Here is a 22,381-nt window from a genome sequence, read left to right as displayed (position 1 = left end):
CAGCACGCGCGGCCAACGCACGCTTCCCCTCTGTGATTGGCTGTGGGCTACGACGGTCCCGCCCCCGGGGCGTGGTCTCGGTGTGGTACCTCAGGCAGGGCAGCGCTTGGTGTTGTTGGCGGCCTGCCGGGGGAGTTGCTGCTGCGCCGGCTCGGGCTGCGCCATGGCCCTCAGCAGCGAGGCCTTCACTCCTCTGCTGGGCAGGGTCGTTAAAGTCACCTTAAAATGTGGTGTCTTCCAAGGGGTGCTGCACCACGTGAACCCCGACCGGAGCCTCCTCTTGCGGACAGGTCGGGGCCGGCCGCGGCGTATGGGCAGGGCCGTGCTTCGCCCGCCCTTAGGGTGCCTTGGGCCGCCTGAGTGAGGAGAGGAGGGGGATGAAGGAAACGCGGGCGGGCCCCGTGCTTTGAGCCTGGCCGCGGAGGGGAGGGCGCTGCTGTGGCACGGGAAGTCTCAGCGTTGGGGTAAACGAAGCCTGAAGTAGGAATTGGTAGCAGCTGCCTGTGAGCTCAGGTGTGAGGCTGTGCGGCTGTAGCAGCCCTGAGCTGTGTCCTGCTCGATGCAGTGTTTCTACAGAAACTTTCTGTAGACTGGGAGAGCTGATGCAGAAAACAGCTCATTTATTGATTTGCTTGTTTTTGTTTGTTTTCCGTAGTTAATAGTATTACCCGGTCCTGTGTTCTTGCTTTGCTTTGCAAATGATAAGCTGCTCCCAAACAGTGGAAGTGGAACTTGATGTATGTCTTTTTGTCATTTCAGTTAAGAACTTGGAAACTGGCAGAAGCAGTCCAGGAATAAAGTTTTTTTTTAGCCCTGAAATAATAAATGGTGAGGCTTCTCTTACTGCATTTTGGGGCACAGGAATTGTGCATGCTCTTAGTTCATTTAAATCCACTGTTTGGTCACTGAATTCTTCAGTTGCACATCTCTCTTCTAAAATCAGTAGGAATTCGAGTGTTATATAAACTACACTACTTTTGTCCCCCAGTTGTAATAGTCATTCCCAACTCTGTGAAGGTAACGAGTGGTGTCCCTCAGGGATCTGTGTTGGGACCGGTCTTGTTCAAAGTCTTTGTCGGTGACATGGGCAGTGGGATTGAGTGCGCCCTCAGCAAGTTTGCTGATGACACCCAGCTGTGTGGTTCTGTTGATACGCTGGAGGGAAGGGATGCCATCCAGAGGGACCTTGACATGCTTGTGAGGTGGGCTGATGCCAACCTCATGAAGTTCAACCATGACAAGTGCAAGGTCCTACACCTGAATGAGAGCAATCCCAGGCACATCTACAGGTTGGGCAGAGAAGAGATTCAGAGCGGCCCTGCAGAGAAGGACTTGGGGGTGCTGGTCGATGAGAAAATGAACATGAGCCAGCTTCAGTGTGAGCTCGCAGCCCAGAAAGCCAACCGCATCCTGGGCTGCATCAAAAGGAGTGTGACCAGCAGGTCAAAGGAGGTGATCCTGCCCCTCTGCTCTGCTCTTGTGAAACCTCACCTGGAGTATTGCATGCAGTTCTGGTGTCTTCAACATAAAAAGGACATGGAACTGTTGAAACAAGTCCAGAGGAGGCCACGAGGATGATCAGGGGCTGGAGCACCTCCTGTATGAAGGTAGGCTGAGAGAACTGGGGCTGTTTAGCCTGCAGAAGGCTGCATGGAGACCTCATAGCAGCCTTCCAGTACCTGAAGGGGGCCTATAGGGATGCTGGCGAGGGACTATTCATTAGGGACTGTAGTGACAGGACAAGGGGTAACAGGTTAAAACAGGGGAAGTTTAGATTGGATATAAGGAAGAAGTTCTTTACTGTAAGGGTGGTGAGGCACTGGAATGGGTTGCCCAAGGAAGTTGTGAATGCTCCATCCCTGGCAGTGTTCAAGTCCAGGTTGGTCAGAGCCTTGTGTGAGATGGTTTAGTGTGAGGTGTCCCTGCCCATGGCAGGGGGTTTAGAACTAGATGATCTTAAGGTCCTTTCCAGCCCTAATGATTCTATGACTCTATGATTCTAAGGTCTAGTGACGGTACTGCGCTAAAGCTTATTAGTTAAATAATTAATAAAATCCAACAAGACCACTAATAAAAGTAACCCCTCTGAAGGTAATCAGTTGAGATGAACGCATCCCATGTTTATATCCTGAAGGCAAGTTACATTCATTGTGTATGTTCTTATACATGCAAGACTTTCATTAATGTGCTGCTGGCAAGTGAAGTTGCTTAAAGTTCTTTTTACTTACACAAGCAAAAGCATCCCTATTAAATGGTCTATTTATCTGAACCTCTTTTTGTGGTTCACTAGTGATAAGAATATGGAATTCGTTAAGAAAAACGTTTCAGTGTATGAAAGTCCTGTGTGTTTCTGTTGACATCTGCCTTTATCTGGGGATAAAGAGCAAAGTTCTGAGGGGAAAGTAGCTAGAAAGCAGTGACTGGACTTACCAAGTGATTAACTGACTCCATTCTACCTTTTTTCTTGTACCTTCAAAGTAATATTGTAGTCTTTCAAGTAATTATTTGTTGTTTGATACTGACTTTGTTTGGTGAGATGCTAAACCATTAGTCTTGGTTTTAACTGGTAGTATTCTGTAATGCACCTTGCCTAGGCTATCCATGGAAGTTATTTTATATAGATTTGTACATCAGAGTGATTTTTAAACCATTTAAACTATACTTTGAGTTCAGTTTATTGGGTTTTTTTTTTTTTTGCATGTATGGCCATGTCCTGTGGTGGTAAGTATCAGTTATGGTTCCCTTTTTTTGGAGGGGGAGATAACAAGTGCTTGTCAGCACTACAGTATAAATTGTTTTTTTCTATTGCAGTGGAACCGCTGGATGAGCCAGATTCAGGGAAAGGAACAACAGTGTTCTCCGAGTATGTTGAAGAGTTTCCTTCCTTTCGTGGTAGCAGAAGAGGTGGGATGCACTTGCTAAGGGAGCCACCACTTGTATTTAGCATAATACTGATGTTCAGACTCACCTGTGCTAAGTTTGTATTTCTCTGCTTTACAGAGGTGGTTAGTGGAAGACCTCCAGTGTAGAAGAATTTGCTTAGTTTGTTTCCTTGTCAGCTTGTGGTTTCAGGGAGGATTTCCCATAATCAGTTCTTCTGTGATGGAACAGTTCCAGGACAATTGCACAGGGAAGGTTAGACTTACACGGATGCTCTCAAATCATATATAAATGTGACTTTGGGAAGCTGGTAAAAATATGGTTCAGACTCCTCCTGACCCATGCTCCTAGACGGCTTTGGTTTGAGTCTTCTCATAAGAGCACATTTGAATAGTTTATTCTTTCTATTAAAAGAAGTAGGAATTAAGTGTTGTCTACTGAATAGTCCTTAAAATATAGTTAAAAGGCACATAGAATTCGATTAGCAGCAATCTTCTTGTTTGCTGCTGTCTTCTTTCTCCCTGTTAAGTAAGCCTGCATTCACACATACTTGAATATGGTCACCTCAGAATTAGATTTCTGTGATAATCCTTTAAATATACATTTTTAGGTAGAAGATTCTTCAGCTATATATGAAGGCTCATCAGAAAGGCTTTTTTAATTTTTTATTCTACTGAAATATATATGTATAATTTGAGCTCTGTAATAATAATGGGATGGGTTTATATCAATATAATGAAAATTATATAATTTAATAACTCCCATTCAATTACAATAAAATTTCAGATATAAGTGCTTTATGTATTGGTGAACTTGTAAAATAACCCTTCAATTACAGTAATTAATGGATCAAATATTACTGATTCAGTGTGATAGACTCACAAATATTTAAATTGTGTGGTTCTTGTAGTCAGTTCAGGAACTCTCTTCCCTTGAAACCATTGCTGACCTTAACAGTAAACATCTATTTGGGTTCTGCTTTCACCTTTTACTTTCAGAATAAATATGAAATTTTATGAGAAATAAAGGCCATTTTGTGCAAGATAAGCTTATTGTTGGGTAGCTTCAAGATCTTTATGAACCATGCACACTGGACAAGGACATTGCATCATATGCAGCAGCTCATTGTCTGGTCACAAGCAGATGGCAGTGGAAGAAATAATTTTCTTTATTAAAATGTCCATGCTGGTGGAATGTGCAATGTTTTGACATCTGCTCTATGTATGGTTGCCTTGTTCATGCAGGTGCACTTCAGCTGTTGAAGGGAACAAACAAGCAGACACAGGACCAGTAGGTTGTGGATCATGTAGTTCTCCTGTTTCTGTAGAGAGCCAACTCGGAGCCTCTAACAGGGTAAAATGCTCCCTCTCAGGTAATGTGGATATTAGTCAAGCAATGCAGTTAGTCTGTGTCAGACAACATCTTTCCCAGAGGCTGTCATCTCTTGGTTTGCCTGTACTAGAACAGGATGTGTTCTGAAAGTACAGTGGTCACGGAAAGATAGGTACAGAGCTTTTTATTGGCAGACATGCTCTTTGCCTGCAGAAATGTTCACAATATCAGAAGGAAACTCATCTGCTTCCTAGAATGTTTATCCTGTAGCTGTCATCAACTGTAGAAGTGGCTGAGCAGCACAACTTTTGGGGAAATCAAAGTGCTTTAGCCAGTAAGCATTCCTCTCGTGATTATTTTAATCTTAGACTTGTTCCTGAAATGTATGTGGCATGATAGGTAACTCAATGCTCACTAAGACTACTGCTCTTTGGTTTTGTGCTGGCTGTCATGTGATTGCATTGATTTTGTTGTGTGCTTCCTGCTGTATACAAATATACATGTACAGACGCAAAACGTGATCAGCTCCTTCTGTTCTCATAGAGCTGTGATAAGAGTGCAAGACCCACATAGGCTGAAGGAAGGTCAGCTGCATTTACCTGAGTAGTGGGGCAGAAAATAAGCAAGGGTCAATGTGATCTGGGGGAGCTTTTGAACATTTGTTCTTATCATCATTAAATTTACTATTATTTTAGAGTTTATTATTAACGTTTCCAACTTACCTAAGGAGAAGGGAGAATCTTTTAAGAGACTCCTTCTTTGCCTGTTCATTAGACATTGTAAAGCAGGTGTTTAAAATACTAAAATCTGGATTAAATTCTCTCTAACTCCTTGCCACTTAGCTACCTGTGTTCTATGTGGCACTGTCTGTTGGTTTTGTCTTTGTTCTAATTTTTTTCCTTCCCTGGACAAGCCTGGGAATTAGGTCCTTCTTCAAAAAAAAAAAAACAAAAAAAACAACCCCCCAAAACCCCCAGATGTAATTTTTTAAATGGAAACTTTTTTGTTTCCTTTATGCAGCATAAAAACAAGAAGTAATGCTGCAACTCACTTCTAAACAGCCAGTCTTTGTGTCAAAAACCAGAATTTTGGGTCATGCTCTAGACTGTACATATCTGAATCAGATGGTTCAGTAACCTCTTTGGGTGTGTTCAGGAGGCAGAGGGGGAAAATATCCAAACAGCTAAACTAGGAGAGTGAATGGCATCTTAGGGTGCATTAGAAAGGGAGTGGTTAGTAGGTCAAGAGAGGTTCTCCTCCCCCTCTACTCAGCCTTGGTGAGGCCGCATCTGGAATATTGCGTCCAGTTCTGGGCCCCTCTGTTCAAGAAGGACAGGGAATTGCTTGAAGGAGTCCAGCGCAGAGCCACAAAGATGATTAAGGGAGTGGAACATCTCCCTTATGAGGAGAGGCTGAGGGAGCTGGGTCTCTTTAGCTTGCAAAAGAGGAGACTGAGGGGTGACCTCATCAATGTTTACAAATATGTGAAGGGTAGGTGTCAGGATGATGGAGCTAGGCTTTTTTCAGTGATATCCAGTGGTAGGACAAGGGGCAATGGGTGTAAACTGGAGCATAGGAAGTTCCACGTTAACATCAGGAAGAACTTCTTTACTGTAAGAGTGACAGAGCACTGGAACAGGCTGCCCAGGGGGGTTGTGGAGTCTCCTACACTGGAGATATTCAAGGCCCGCCTGGACAAGTTCCTGTGTGATGTACTGTAGGTTACCCTGCTCTTGCAGGGGGGTTGGACTAGATGATCTTTTTAGGTCCCTTCCAACCCTTGGGATTCTGTGATTCTGTGATTCTGTGATTATACACCTGAAGTACATACCCTGTGCAAAGTTCCCTCGAGTAGAGGAAGCATCTAATGATTTCTTTTTTCTTCCTTTTAGAGAAGAAGGAAGAAGAGAATGTGGAGTACACAGTTATTGATTCTTTCCAAGAGAAATTTGGCCCAGCAGTAAGTATTGATAAAAGCTGTTATGCAGCATATATGACTTCTAAGCCTGTTCAGTTCCATTAGGTGACAGGATTGTGAGCACTGCTTTCAGCACCTCTTATGCTGGAAATCACTTTTGCAGACTGTAGTGAAATTTGAGCAATAGGTAGTAACTGGCTTCTTTAAGTCAAGTAGAAATGGTATCTCTGGTGGCATCAAAATACTTTTAAAGTGTGTGTAGATGGTGGAAGGAGGAAGCGAATGTGAGTTTGCAGTGGGTGATTGTGAATCTGCATCAGTGTGTGTTGGTTGCCATTTTTTAGACTGTATCACCAGTAACTGAGGTGAAGGGTCACTATTACTATGTAATTATTTTGCTTAGGAAGAGAACAACATGAGGACTTGTTGGCATTTGGAGAGGGAATTGATTGCATTGTTTTTGTAGGTGTTTGGAACTTCAGACATGCCTGGACTTGTTTCTTAAATCATGTATGCCATAAGCAGATGTGGTAGAAAGGTTTTGTTTCCAAACTCATTGCCAATGACAGATATTTTTATTCTGTTTAATAACATTTTTTAGATCCTGAAGTGTACTGGCAATGCTATGGTCCTCCATGCCATTTTTGTCTTGCAGTAACATCAGTTGGGAGTTGGGCTCTTAGTATGGTAAATCTGTTGCACATACAGAGGAAGAAGCACTTTGCCACAGGAAGAGCTTTCTCTTCTTACAGAGGAAATGAACTGTCACTTGAAAAAGAAGCTGATTTTTTACTTTCTGTTTATGCTTTTTACTTGTGTGTTACACATGGCTTTATCTTAATTGTCTGAAGACCTTTTATGTCTGTGAAAGTACTAGGTTTACAATTTGCCCCTCTGTCATTCTCTCGCACTACTTACTTTACCCCGGCTTTTTTTTCATTAGGTGCTGCACCTAAAACAGCAGTGTGTGGTCAGTATAGGAGCAGAAGGTGTTAATTTGTGTCGTTACGGAAAACTCTCATGGCTTGAGGTAAGAGGCAGGTATTTCCCAATATGTGCCACTAAACGAAGGCATAACTGAGAAAGATCTGGGGATTAGCCTGTGCTTAAGACTTATGTGAATGTTTTTAGATATGATGTTCTTCAAGACAGATCAGGCATTTAGTAAAATACCTGTTATGGAAAGAATTAGGCCATTATAAGGCAATAAGCAAATTACTAAACTTGTATGTACTATATACATTTGTATATAGCAGAGTAGCATATTTGGTTTGCCATCTTTATAAACGTGTACACAGGTAGAGGTATTATACTAGTACAGCTGTTGAAAAACTGCAAGGCCTAATCACAACACCAATGTAATTGAAGGAGTAAAATCCATCTAAAGATGCATGTATCTTAATTAGCTGCAATATTATCAATATCTGAAAAGAAAGGGACTGAAAGGGGAGTAGCTTAATATGTTAGCTTAAAATTGTCTTAGTTTATATTTAAATAGGTTTTAAAGTGAGTGTTTAGTCAAACAAAAAACTTGTCCAGGAGTTCATCCTTCAAACTTAACTTGTTTATGCAGAAATGTCCACAAAATGATTGCTTTGGTATGGCTAAATCACTTTCAAATGACAGCCTTTATGAAACTATTATGAATCTGAACATAGGCAAAACCTAAATTTTAGATCCTGTTTCAAATGCTAGGATGGAAAATTATGTTCTTTATTTTCTTGGTAGTGGTCTTTGACAATGAAAGGAATGTCATGGGCACAAGAATTTTGTTGGAAGTGGTTTCTTTAAGAATGTCACCATAATAGGTGTAGGAATTTATTTTAAGTACTGTGCATAGTGTTTGCTCTTTATATGTCTCAGAATGCTGTATTTAACTTGTATAATAGACTACAGGCACATTCTTTCTATTGCGAGTCTCTGAGCATCTCTGGAAAAAGCAAGACTTGTCTATGAATTAGCATTAAGGAAACTAAACCTGATCTCCCCAACAACCTCTATGCAGGAGTTATGGCTTGTGGGTAACAGTACACTTTCTTCTACTTTCACATCCTTTGTTGTTCTGTCCCTCACTCATTTTCTCTGCAACTGAATTTGTTTTAGATAGCATCAAAGAGACGCATTTTTCTATTTGATATCTTCCTTCTGGGACCACAGGCTTTCAAAAATGGATTACAAATGTTGCTGGAAGATAAAAACATCTTGAAGGTAAGGGGTGAGTAAGGATGTTTGTGGTGGTAGAGGTCATATACATCCGTAATGATCTAGCTGCACCAAAAAAGCTGCAGTTGGACACGGGTTTGCCTGACAGCTCATTCTTGCTTCAGGTCATGCATGATTGCCGCTGGATCTCAGACTGCCTTTTCCACCAGTATGGTGTTCTCCTCTTCAACGTCTTTGATACACAGGTACCCTCAGAATATTCTGGTTGGGAACAAAAGTTGCAACAGGAGAAACTTCCGCCTTGTTTAGGGCATTCTCTCAGAGAAGATTTAACATTACTAGAATGTGACAGTTGTGGAGCCATGTAACTGTAGTGTTTTTTTTCTAGCTAAAAAGAACCAGCAGGCAAGGATGATGGTGTTAGTCTTTTGTAGGCCCATTTTAAAAAATAGTTAATATGTAATATTAGCAGCAAGTTTGATGGGGGAGGGGGGTTAAGATGTATTAGCTGGTCTTGCTTAGATTTGGCACAATCTGAGGCTACTGTGACTTAAACAGAAGCCAGGTCAGCTTTTGCTTTATATTCTTTGTTACTCTTTCTACACCTTTCAGATGTAGAAGCAGATTCAGGCTACAGGTATCCAGCACTTGCAAGCACCTGATAATAAAAGCAGTGGTTAAAGTGAGAGAACAGGCCAGGTTACCACAAAAGTCTGTTTTTGCTGGTGCAGGCCCTGGAAGTTGTGGTAGTTAATGTGTGACTAACAGGAGAATTAGAGGAAAAAAAATAACATCATGGCTATGATCTTTCCAGTTGATAAGGATATGTTGCACGCATTTATGTATGACTTGTCCTCGGGTATATACTGACTTTTCATGTCATAGATATGACTGCATATAGTAGCACTTCAAGGCCCTAATCTAGGCTATGTAGTAAACTTTATAGAGCAGAGGTTTCTTTCAGTCCCTTGCTGATCTTAGGCTTTTTGCCACCAAAAATTATGTTATTCCATTACAGATGAAATATCAGTCAGTATCATTGTTAAGTCTTGACTGCATGAAAAGTGTAGGGGTGAAAATTCCCACCAATGCTCTCAACTGGACTGGCTAGAATGTAACTGGATCAGTGGAAATAACTAACCAGAGCTATCCAACCTCATGTCCAAAGTACACAGAATTGCACTCATTGTTCTGCTGTCTTGTATAAGCTGACATGCGTGATTTCCTTGCAGTGATAATCTCTAGACTTAGATTCAATTACTCTGATTCATTGGCCTGAATCCTACTTCTGATGTTAGTAAGCTAGTGAAGTAGTCTGGTTGTGGCTCCCCTGCAGTGTACCTGATACTGTGGAATTAAGCTGTCTTGTCTTCTACTGCTGGACCAAGTAACTGGAAGATACCTCTGAGCAAACTCTCACAGATGGTCTTTTTGAAGTGCTTCTTAGAGACAGCTTCCTAGTGTTGTTAAAATTGGAACAGGCTGTGTGCACAAGTGAGACTCTAAGAAACAGAGCAATGGAATGAAAAACTGTAGTGCAGATGGGATCCCACCTGCATCATTTGAAAAGTGTTACTTATCCCTGGTTTTGGCCAGTTGCTGCAACTGTTTATTCCTTGCAGTAAGTAACCTAATATAATTGACATGTAGATGATGACAGTGAAAGGTTTCTGAAGTTCACTGTCTGCCCCTTTGATGTTCTTATAGTACTTGAGCATCACCTGTTGAACTAACTTTGAATTATAATGTTTGTGGAAGTCTGGTACTGCCATTTCACATTTGACTGCCTGGGAGGGAGAAGGGGCATGAACCTTGTTGGGTTACAGCAGCCTAAAAAGCCACGTAGTGACCAGGCAACTGGCTGTTGTCAGTGCTTGCATCCCTAACATGGCCTTCTGGGACACTTCTACCCTGCATCATGAGACTAGAGCATTCCCAGACTCTGAAATCACTGCCTTTTGTAAAATGCTGTTGTTTGCAAATCTGTGTACTACCAAGGGAAATAGTACAATTCTTCCTAGAGGCGTGTGCTGAAAGAGTAAGGAAAATTTGGTAGCTATAGATTTTCCATGAGACAGAGGTCCATGCAAGGTTCAATCATGAAACATACAAGTGAAGAAGTCACTGATTCCACATGCACTACTTTTTAGTGTGCTGTAATTTTTCTGTCCTTGAATCCAAACCATGAGCATGCAGTGACTTTGGACGAAACTTCACAGTGAAAGCTAAAACTCTATTTTCATTGTGGGCAAGTTTATTCTATAACCTTGTTCATTCAGATGAGTATTTTTATAAATATTGATCACAAAGATGCTTTCACTTTTGTTTAAATATTTAAGTCTTTTTTCTCCTTGTCTGGAAAGTGTTGATGTTTGTTTTTTTTTTTTTTACTAGAAATGCTCTCTCTAACCATCTAGAAGAGTGGAATACCTTTCCATAAATTTGAACATCATCTTTAGTTTGACTTGGAATAAAATTAACTTCTTGCTTTGAGAAGGTCTTTCTTGAGGTTTCTCTTCATCTGCATTTTGCCACTGAGAGTGAAAAGCCAGAGAAAGTATTAGTGGTCAGAAGTACAATATAAAGGACTGTTCAGTAATGAGTGATAGAGACTTCTTCTTGACATGGTTGATTGTGTTTATAATCCAGTGAAGTCCAGCTTTTTCCTGGGCCTTCTCCATTTTCTTCTCTTCAGTTAACTCATCAGTTTGAATTGTTGCAGATTCTTTCCCCAGGTGTGTTTCCTGCCCCTTTTCACCTGGTGGTTTTAGACTTCTTTGGACTGCAGCAGTGTAGTCAGCCCAGCAGAAATATAGGCAGCCCTAGATTCTCTGCCCTATCACAGAGCATAGGAGGTCCAACATTTCTTTCCTTAGTCCAAAATTGATTGTTCTACTTGTGACACTTTTACATTTTGCATTTCTTCATAGTACCTTCATAAAATCTTTTATTCCTTGGAAATTCAGTGAATGGATTGGCTTAGCACTTTCTTCTAATAAGCTTGGCAAATACATGGCTTCTCTCCAGAGAAAGCAGCAGTTAGCTATTTAGCTGATGTCTCAGAGGCAGCTTTAGTCATTAATAAATCATACCAGCTTGTTTGCCTTTGGTACTGAACATGAAGAGATTCCCTCTCACCTGCAAGATCTTATAGACAAGTTAGGAATGGGTCTTGGAATTTCTTATTACTATAGGAGCCCAGAAAAGGCCAGTTACAATTCTGTGGTCACTATTGCAGGGGCTGAGTGGGTGCTGCCAAAGGAGTCAGTTTACTAGATGTGCATCTATATGCAGTCAAAAACAGGATTAATTTTTTTGCAGTACTTCTAATATGCATTCCCACTGTAAAACTTCCACATTCTTTGCTTCAGGTTAACAGACACTGGTCATGGCATATTGATCTCTCTCATCACAGGTTGCTGATGTTCTGCAGTTCTCAATGGAAACAGGTGGCTTTCTTCCACACCGTGTCTACATGTTAGAGGAGTGTTTGATGGAGCACTTGAAGATACCTTCCAAATGGGATGCCATCATGAACTGCAGGCAGCAGATGGCTTCAGTGAGTGATTGAGTGAAGACTCAACTGTGAGCTGTGTTTTTCCCATCTTGAGATGTTTGTTGGGTGTTTTTAAGCACATGGTACTATGCAGTGGTCTGATAGCTGTGGTTAAGGACATTGTTTAACACTGGCTTGGGAGACATGCAAGCTTTAGTTGGCATCAGTGCTTATGCTGGTATTTTCTAATAGCTCATTTGAAACTGAGGTATTGAAGAACCACAAATAGAGGTTCTTGTTATACAACAGAGGATATATATAACTTGGGTAAAATATATCTTAATGTATTTGGTGAATTTTGAAACAACAGAACAAGTTGGTTAAAATGAATCCCAAGTCAAGTAAGGAAAGGGGAAGCTTTTATTGCCAGCACTCTTAGAATGAAAAAATGAGACTGGTGAATTTTTTCTTGCCTGTGCAGTTCAGCAGCATTTGCCAAATCATTATTCTCTATTGTCTTTGGTTTTGTTAATCTTTTGGATGGGGACAAGCAAAGGAAAATTTAATGGGCCATGAGCTCCTAAGATTTAGGGAACATAAGCTTGATAAATAGACTATTTCAATTGCAAGGGATGTACAAGAATTGTTTGATTCTTGCAGTCCAACTCCCTATTCAGGGCTGACCAAGTTAAAGCATGTTATTAATGCCAAATGCCTTTTGAACTCTAATAGACTTGGGGCATTGACCACCTCTCTAAGAAGCTTGTTGCAGTGTTTGACCACTCTCTCGGTAAAGAAATGCTTCCTAATGTCCAGTCTAAACCTCCCCTGGTGAAGCTTTGAACAATTCCCACGTGTCATATCCCTGGATACCAGGGAGATGAGATCAGCACCTCCCCCTCCACTTCCCCTCCTCAGGAAGCTGTAAAGAGCAGTGAGGTCACCTCTCAGCCTCCTTTTCTCCAAGCTAGACAAGCCCACAGGCCACTGCTTAATAGTATATTCCTTCCAGCCCTTTCACGAGCTTTGTTGCTTTCCTTTGGATGCATTCAGGAACCTTCACATCCTTCTTTTGTTGTGGCTGCCCCATCTCTGGCAGTGTTCAAGGCCAGGTTGGACGGGGCTTGGAACAACCTGCTCTAGTGGAAGGTGTCCCTGCACGTGGCTGGGGTTGGAACTGGATGAGCTTAAAGGTCCCTTCCAACCCAAAACCATTCTGTGATTCTAAGATTCTTAAATTGTGAGGCCCAGAACTGCACACAAAACTCCAGGTGAGGCTGCACCAATGCTGAATGCAGCAGATAATCACCTCCCCCTAGTTTTGCATATTTATATAGTTTAATTCAAATAAGTAACTGCCTGTAACCCTTCCACCATTTACCAATTGGACAACTAATTTGCATAAGGATTACACAATCCTTAATTGGTCAACTAATTTGCATAAGGAGTACATAACTAATGCCTAGCTATGTATGGTCAGGGGAGGCTCTCCCAACCTGGGCAGGGGTCTTTTAACCTCTAGATGTGATTTTTGTATTGAAACAAAATTATAAGGGGGATAGTTCACCAGAATGACATTTAATCATGTTTCTCCTCACTCATGAAAAACGTATTTTGACAATTGTCCAGATGTTGTCAGGATGTAGCAGACTTCAAGGATGGTCTTTTCTTGATTAGAGGTTCATTAAGCTTGTTTTTCTCAGTTTTATTTTCCTCAGTTCTGTTTTTCTTCGGTCTTGTTTTTCCTAGTCTGCCCACAAGGCCAAAGCCTCTCCAGCTATCAGTTCTCATAAATCACTGTTGTTTCTCAGGTCTCCTGACCCATTAAGAGGCCATTGTCATCTGTTCAGGCTCTTCCACAGTAATGCAAATTTCAGTTTCTTAACTAAACACCTATGGAATTTTAACTATGTGATTATAGAGTGTAGATAGATGCCATGGAGCTCCAGTGGCTCTAGTCATACACATTTGTGAAAATCTCTCACTTGACAATCCTTGTTTGTGAGGTGCCTTATCAGTACATGGTCTCTTCACTATCTGGAGTGTAACAGAGCCTGGCTGCGATGTCTTCACTCTGCTCCACTCTCTATTCAGTTTACCTTGGCATATGCCAAGGTCACAGGGTTGCCTGGGGAACTACTGTAGGGTAGATTCTGTGCATGTTAACTGCAGTCCTTTCTAGAAGTAGCAGCTGCATTTTACCCTAAAATTTCTTTCATATTGCAACAGAACTTGGAGAAATCCTTTAGGATAACACACCAGTGTTATCCATCCTAAATGAAAAATCTGACATTTTGACTAGTTAAAATTTTAGCCCATTAATCATAGTCCAATGCTCCAGTCTGTCTGACCCCTCCCACTTTGGTATTGTCAGCAAACTTGCTAATAGTGCACTCAACGCCTTCATCCAGATCATTGATAAATGTATTGAACTTGCCACAGTTCACCTCCCCAAGAAAAATGTGTTGAACAGTACAATTGCTCACCTCCTCTGACCGATGCCCAGCCTGTCCCTGAGCAACAGTTAGCCCTTTCCAGCCAATTCCCCACAGTTTATACACTGGGCATGATGTTCTGTGGTATGGGATACCCCTTTGGCTAGTTTGGGTCAGGTGTCCTCTCTACTTCCTCCTGGCTTCTTGTGCCCCTCACTGGCACAGCATGAGAGACTGAAAAGTCCTTGATCAGGGTAAGTGCTACTGAGCAACAACTAAACCATCAGTGTGTAATCAGCATTGCTCTCAGACCAAAGCCAGAACACAGCACTGTACTGGCTACTAGGAAGAAAATTAACTCTATCCCAGCTGAAACCAGGATATTCACTTGGGCAACTTGTGCAGACGGATGCTCTGAGGGACAGTATTAAAAGCCTTACTAAAATCCAGAAAAACTACATTTGCTGCCTTCCCTTCATCCATTAGAGGGTATCATAGAAGGGTATCAAATTAGTTAAATAATATATAAATATGCCAGTGCCAGTTGTGGCATCTCTTTTGCTGGGTTTTTAATTGCTTTTCTGGGATGGGGGGCAGGAGACAGAGTTCCAAGGAAGCTACGAAATATGGGAACTAGATACTTCATGAGTATACTTACATTGCATAAGTATACTTACGTTGCAGAGAGGCTGCCTGCTCTAGTAAGTCCCATGGACTATTACCCACTTCTAGTGATCCATGTGGGTGCTAGTGATATAGATAGTAGTAGCCTGGAGAACATAAAGAAGGACTACAGAGCCCTGGGAGAGGTGGTTAGGGGCTCTGGAGCTCAGATTGTCTTTTCATCAATTCTCCAGGATACAGGGGAGTACCTTAAAAAAGCTACGAGGATTGGCCAGGTTAATAAATGGTTAGAAGGGTGGTGTCATAGTCAGGGGTTTGGGTGTCTTGAACACGGGACCCAAGTTTGTAGGCCAGGTCTACTGGGGGCTGGTGGAGCTGGTCTGATGAAGAGTGTTTTTGGCGGGAGGCTTGCTAGACTGGTCAAGGATGCTTTAAACTAGATATGTTGGGGGAGGGGGACATCATTCCATCCCAACACACCCAGTCAGTTGCCAACACCTATAATAAATACTTGGAGCAATCTGGAGATATTCCAGCTACTCCAGCCAATGAGCCGGCTTCATTTGGAGCTCGGCTCAGATGCCTCTATACAAATGCCCATAGCATGAGAGGAGCAAACAAGAGACCCCACTATATATGCAGGATTTCTTTTCTGAATAGAAACTATTTTCTTTCCTACCAGATCATTTTTTTTCTCCTTTCACACTGGCCTTGTAACTTCCTGAGTAAATCTGTGTGGTTTTACATTGCCTGGTCATAGACTCAAAACCTTTCTCAAAAGCCTGGATTAAATGTTAATCACTATTGCTCCAACAGCTACTCAGTGAAACCTCTAATTTGAACACATCTTTTAATTTTATGTAAGTTTTGGAACTATAATAGTGACTCTCAAAACCTCAATGTAGAGAATTCTGTATGGCAAATCTGAGCCTTCATTAGTTTACCAGACCAAATCCTTCTATTGGTCTGAAGACTAGAAGTGGAAAATGACCATGTAATATGTATGTAGTAAGTACACCAGTGTAAATCACTCTTGCAGTGCTTAACTGGGACTTATTTTCATATTGTTCTGGTTTCAGTTGTGATGGCTGAAGACACTATCCCCAGCTGCTTCCCTGGCTTCCTTAATGGGAGGGTTTTTCCCTTTAGATCTTTCAGCTCAGCTCTTAGGAATCCAGCCTTGTTTCAGATGGGTGAGAGAGAATTTAGTATTAAATGCTCTAATAGGTGTGTGTTGGGTTTTGGTTTGTTGGTGGTTTTTTTCTTAAGGAAGCAATACCACCTCCCAAACTCCCTGTTTTCTAACATACGCAGGCTTTGTACGTAGATGGCCTTGGAAGCTGCAAGCATTCAGTAGCACTTAAAATAGGGATCAGCACTGGGAGATGTGTTGTAAACTGCAGAAGAGTGTGATGAAAAGCTTTGCTCTGTTTTTTGCTACTTGAATAACTGTTTTCATTTGCATTGGGAAACACAGGAAAATCCTGACATATGGTTCCTGAGACCCTTTCCACCTTCGCTGCTTAAAGCACTTGCTCTGAAGGCTATGCACCTTTTGCTGCTTCACTCATCTCTAATGGAGAACTTGATGTCTGACTTAACAGCTGTAGTACATGATTACTTGAATACTTATCGCTCTGGGTCTGGAGATCACCTTTGGAGCACAAAGGTAGGTAAATCTTTGCTTGTGTCTCTAGTTAGTGAGTTGATCCAAGTCTTTGATGGATGCACTCTGGAGGATCTAGCTACAGCAGCTTCCTTTTCTTCAACTGCGCACCCTACTTGATGCCACATAGCTCATTTCCTGTGTGCAGCAGCAAATGTGATGATGTCTGTATCTACTTAGCTGCATTTTATGTCCATTAGCACAGGGTATTGTGGATGGTGACCTGCAGGTGTTAAGGCATGGGCATGGGCACGTGCCCTCTGTTCACTCTCATCTCAGGCTAAGAACCTCTGAGCTCAACAGGGACCATGTATGTGTGAAGGGCATGAAGAGGGATAGGCAGTTGTGAAATGTTGGTGCCTGGAGCTGCTGGAGTTGTTTTGTTTTGGTAGTAACATTTAGTCCCCAAATCTTGTTCTGTTTTTGTCCTATTCTGTTATCTTTACTGCGGAGCTATTTCTCATATACTGGCTGTTTCTCAGTAATGTTATCTCTTGTTGGCCAAAGATTTTTATTTCTGTGGAAGCATCTCTGAGTTATTTTGTCTTTGTAATTTATTCTCAACTGTGTTATCTTAAAAAATAAATAAAATCAATTACTTTTCATCGTTGGTTACACAGAACCAGTAGTGCTGCATGTCCAGACACCTTGGAGTGACTCTTGTGTAATTGCTTGTTAATTTTTAATATGGGGGAGGTGGTGGTGATGATAAAGGAGATGATTACTTGCACTGATGGAAAGAAGCAGTGCTATTGGTGTGGGGGTTTTCTGTCTTCTCAATGAAGTAATCTTGGGGCTTGCAATAACTATGTAAGACACTGCTGGCATTAAATTTGGGTGAAAAGTGAATGGTCAGACATCCTCATTCATCACTGAGACTGAACTAACCTGATCGAATCTTGTTACTGCCTCATTTTTGCAGTTGTAAATGGCTCAAAATATGTATTAGGAAAAAAGAATGCAGGTTTACCTTCATTGAAAGAAACTGTTTTCTTCTTTGCCCTCATTTACCAAAGCACTCAAGCATAGACTTGAATCCTTTGGGAATTACTTAAGGGCTCAGAGCAGTAAATTCCGTTACTAAGGATTTAGATTAGTTTAGATAACCACAAGAGGTCATAGTTGCTTCATAGAAGGCAGAGAAGAGGTCATATTTGAAAACCTTTTCTTTTTAGAGGAGAGCTGCCAAAAGGAAAAAAAAAAAAAGAAGCTGTTCATAGTTCATGGAAAAAAATTAGCTTGACATCTGCATTTCCCATGTGGAACGCATGCAAAAGTAGGTATGACACAGGAAAAAGAACAGTCTGTTAAAGTGAAAAGCGTACAAATTCTGGTTTGCATTGGGCTATTTGTAGAAGTTCTGTAAGTGGTACTCAGGTTGCTGAAGTCAGACCTTCTGTAAATCCATTTATTCCATAAGATTAGCCAAGGAATTAATCTGATCCTGAGCATTTCAAATGGCATTCTTAAGATCTGTTTGGTACCACATCTGATAATCATACTTCCTGCAGTTGCTTTAGAAATCTTGTAGTGTGGATAGTAAAAGTAGCCATTTTCAGCATCATTTCCCTATTAATCATTGTTTCTGTATCTTGTGAGAAGACCACACTAATGAAAGTGTGAGAAGATCACACTAATGAAAGTGTGAGAAGATCACACTAATGAAAGTATCTTCTATCTCATTGAAAATCTGCTTGCCATACATGTTCAAACTCCAAATATGGAGTTTGGTTTAGTTAAATCTGGTCTGTTACTTCAGTTTCTTCACTGGATAAGCAATGAAAGTTAACTTTAAGGGAATCCTTTGCATGTCTGAGTTCAGCTAAATCTGTTTTAAGGAAAAAAAAACAAAACAGAGAGAAAACAACACCCGTGTGCAGCGGAGTTGATGCTTGATTTCCCAATGCACTTAAGGTAAAGCTGCAGCAGATGAGGTGTGGTGCAGTGTATAATAACCAGCTAACACCTTCATGACATGTGATGGCATAAACTTTGTCCTCTGTGTCTAAATATAATCAGGTGTCTGAACCAGGAATTTTCCTGGTTGGCAGGTGACGTGGGACTGCACACAACATATGCTTATCTTTATGGCCATACAACTTCACTTTAAATGGTTTAGGGCATGGATTACCTCTCACTGTAAGATACTGTAGCAGTTAGGAAGCTGGATGCACATTCTCCTGGTTAAACAGAACTGAAGGTGGGGTGTTTTCAAGCGCTTGGTCTGCTGGTTTTCTGTAGTCCTGCCCGAATTATTTAGCCTTCCTCTGGATCTGTGCACACTTCTAGATGCACGTTTTGTGAGGCAACGTCTTCCATTTACAAATGCTCTGGTAAGTCTTTTCCAGTGCATTATATCTGTGTATCCACTCATTCTGTTCTTAGTGTTTCTACCAGTATGCTCATATAGATTTCTGACTTACCATTATGCTACTTCCTGTATCTTTCCTGGGACCTTCTCTAAACATTTACTATCTTCCAATCCCTGGGTATCAAGGCAGATTTCAGACAAGATAAGATACGATAGTTACTAGTTCAGCTTTTTCAGCTTCTGTTGTTCAGGTTTTTATTGCGCTGCTTTTGTATTCTGATCATTGCTTGACCCTGCAGCAATGGTTGACATTTTGTGCTTTATTTATTAGTTGTTATATTTTTGTTAAATATTAATAAAGTTATTCTGGCTCACCCTTTGGTTATCTTCTGTAACTTCATCCTTACTATTTTCTTCACTTGGATGGGGCTTTACTTTCCTGAAGGATGCTGACTTCTTAGTCTCTATTCCCCTAATCTGTAGTCCTGCCAATTTCTTTTCACTTTTTCTGTGTTTTTTTTTTTTTTTTGCTGTTAGGTCACATTTACCCTATGCTGCTTGTATGTTGTCCTGAAGTTGTCTCCATGCTACCTGCTAGGATTGAATTTGCTTGGCTGCCTCGTATTATTTTTTTATCAAGCTTCCTTATTTGTGTAATTCCCCTTTCTACAGCTGTTCACAATTGTGGATTTTGCTGTTCCTACAAAGATGGTCAGCACTGCAGTCCTTGTTGAGGAGCAGATCTTTGAATGCAGTATCTTGAAAAATATCCCATGCCCTGCTCAGGACCAAATCAAGGAGTGTGTCTTTTTTTACATACTTCCTAAGCAGCTGTTTCAATGATCTGTTAACTATGTTGGCTTCTTCTACAAAAGGTTTTCTTTTACCCTTAGGATAGAATACTGTAGTTTTAAATGAAAAGCTGGGAAAGCTTTCCTACAAGGAAACATGAACTGGTTATGCCTCTTTCGGGGGTTTACAACAACTTCATTGTGCAAAAGGTTTCTCAGGAGACATCTAACACCCCCCATATGTGAATTATTACTTAAATCTTGAAGATCTTCATAATAAAGGAGTAAACAATAAATGCAAGTCTAATATTTTTCCCTTTAGGTTGCCCTTAAAAGAAAGGGGGGGGGGGACGGACGACTTTTTTTCCCCCTGAGGTATTGTTTGTGTAAGCAGGTAGTTGGTATAATATTCCAGATCTATTAAGAGATGATTGTTCTGTTTCATTGGCTAATTACAGAGGGAGATCTTATCTGGTACTAACAGAAGTAGAGCATGTGTAGGCATATGTACTGATTTTACTTCTTTTCTCTTTCTTTTCCTGTTTCCTTATCAGCCCACTTGCATGGAGCTGCCAAAGGAGCTGCGTCAGCTCTTAGATATCCAGGCACTGCGAAAAGAGAGAGCAGTCAGAAACTACAAAATGAACAAGGATGGTCTTTTGGTCAGACCAGCTCCCATGGAATTCAAAAAGAGAAACAACCCACAGGAGGATGGAAACTACAGAGACAGATCACTCTCCCACAAATAAAGGGGTGTCCCATCTTGCATCCTTCTACAATCGGGATGTACTTTGTCAAGAGAAGCTTGAAAAATCAAAATAAAGAGGTAAATCTTTGAAAGAACCTTAAGCCGGCCTCAAGCTGGCTGAACAAGTGACTTGATAGGCTTAAACTGGGTGTTTGAAGACATCCAAATGAAAAAAGGGGCTATCCCCCAAGCAGAAGGGTCAAACAAAGTTCCTCTTTACAATGATGGGTAAACCCATTGTTGAATGGAAATAATAGTCTTTCTTTTGAAGGAAATTCCTTCTGTGTCTTGCTCTTCTTCTCTGGGTTTACTTTTGAGATCCACTTTTTCAAGAGCTATTTTTGATTTTTAAAACAGTGACTTTTGGTTTTCTTGCTTTATCAGACCAATGTCTTAAATTGTATTGGTTCTTTCGTTGCCTGTTGTAGGCATGTAAAAACTCTTATTCAATCCAGACATGTAAACAGGGGAGGTTGTAAGAGGCCTGTTCATTGAGATTAGAAAGAGTTGGCTTGGAAAGATTAAAAAACCTTCTGGCCATCCCATGTGGGCTTGGTTTCCATACAGATAAGTCTCTTGGCACAGGTGTACAACATAGAGTGAAAAAGATCACACCCTAATGAACTACTGTGCTGGCAAAACCAAGGTTATACTAATCAAAAGGACTTTTCTGCCAAGTCAGAATTATTTTAGGTTGGGAAAAGAAGCTTCCCACTGAAGGTTACAGGAGAGTGTTGTCTGTCAGCACTGCTCTATCAAACTCCTCTGGGTAAGACTGTAACACTAATGTGGTATGGAGATAGACAAGTGTGTGTAAAGGGGGAGGGAGAGGAAGCAGTTAAATTAGTTTTAACAAATAGCACCCTCTCCCCCCCAAAGTAAAATTAGATATCAAGGCAAAACCAGTTTATTTCCAGTACCCTTGTTTTGTTAAACCACAACACTGGTATTACCAAAAGTAAAGCTCTTCCAATGGGTATTCTGTCACATAACTAATGTAGGCCATGCCTGAGTCTTGGAATTATTTTGGGGGGGAGGAAGGGGAAAGGGGCATATTCCTGTATTTGACTTGCAAGCACAAGATTGTTGAAACTTCTGTGGTTTTGAAATGAACTTATACACAGTTATGTATTTAAATACATTAAAAATACGGCATGTTTTGCCATTCAGATGCTTCAGACAGGGTGGGGAACCCCTGCAGTATAAAGAAGGTTTTGTTCTCAGGGTTGTGGCTTGTGAGTATTGGTGAACACTGGTGAGCAACATAAAATAAGGAAGAGTGGAAGAGGGAAGAGATGACAGTCACTGTCCCCACCAGACTGCAGCCCCAGAGCAATCTGCACGTGTGGTACTAGTAATGACACCAGGTTGCAAGGGATACGATGGCTGTGTGTGAGTACATATAAAGTCTATTTGAGATGGTTTTCTTTGGATGTAAACTGTTGTGACCAGATGCTTCTGATCTGTGTTAATTTCTCTTGAATAATGTTAGCGGAAATGTGCCTTAGTTTTTTTGGTGGGTTTTGTTTTGATTTGGTTTATTTTTCCTCTTCAAAGACAGTACTTAGACCAGCAGTATTTAAATATGTCTCTTCTTTGAAAATACTTGCTTACTACAAGGAGTGTCAGAAAAATTGGTATAACTTCCAGGGTTTGCTCTTTGTCAGTACATTTTTCTACATTTGTTTTTAAACCCTTAACAGTATTCTGTAATCAAAGTGTACAGTTCCATTGTCTCAGTTCACTTTAGAATAAAAACAGGTTTGAAAAGAGTTTGTCCTACAACTTTTAATTTGGAGATTGAGCCTGTGTTTCATTTGGTCTGTGAGGAGATGCTGGCGGTGGATTGAGCCCTTCTCCAGCACTGGAGGTCTTCGCATTCATCTGGAGCAAGGTTCTTCCAAGCAGTGAAGTGCTATCACAAAGCAGCAAGGTACGGCACGATACCCCATACAGGCTCTTCAGAGCCAGACTGCTCAAGAGCACTTACGCTGTATTCCCACAACTGAAATCATCT

The 22,381-nt window shown here is 41.1% G+C and overlaps 1 protein-coding gene across 2 annotated transcripts; it reads left to right on the top strand.

The window, feature by feature from the left end:
- Nucleotides 1–106: 106 nt before the first annotated feature.
- Nucleotides 107–22,136, top strand: EXD1 (exonuclease 3'-5' domain containing 1). Of its 2 annotated transcripts, XM_065686526.1 has the most exons (11): nucleotides 107–290; nucleotides 760–828; nucleotides 2,812–2,863; nucleotides 4,125–4,252; nucleotides 6,105–6,172; nucleotides 7,074–7,160; nucleotides 8,234–8,338; nucleotides 8,458–8,538; nucleotides 11,709–11,852; nucleotides 16,326–16,517; nucleotides 20,171–22,136. In XM_065686526.1, the coding sequence occupies exons 1-11, from the start codon at nucleotides 164–166 to the stop codon at nucleotides 20,363–20,365; spliced, it is 1,248 nt and encodes a 415-aa protein (XP_065542598.1). In that variant the 5' UTR covers nucleotides 107–163; the 3' UTR covers nucleotides 20,366–22,136. The 2 variants fall into 2 exon arrangements, with proteins under 2 accessions (XP_065542598.1, XP_065542599.1); XM_065686527.1 differs by lacking the exons at nucleotides 107–290; nucleotides 760–828 and adding an exon at nucleotides 2,688–2,721.
- The last annotated feature ends 245 nt before the right edge of the window (nucleotides 22,137–22,381 follow it).

The sequence above is a fragment of the Lathamus discolor genome, chromosome 6, assembly GCF_037157495.1.
Source record: "Lathamus discolor isolate bLatDis1 chromosome 6, bLatDis1.hap1, whole genome shotgun sequence".
NCBI classification, from domain to species: Eukaryota; Metazoa; Chordata; class Aves; order Psittaciformes; family Psittacidae; genus Lathamus; species Lathamus discolor.
Note: the sequence above shows the minus strand (reverse complement) of the source record. Positions and strands in the feature narration are given on the sequence as shown.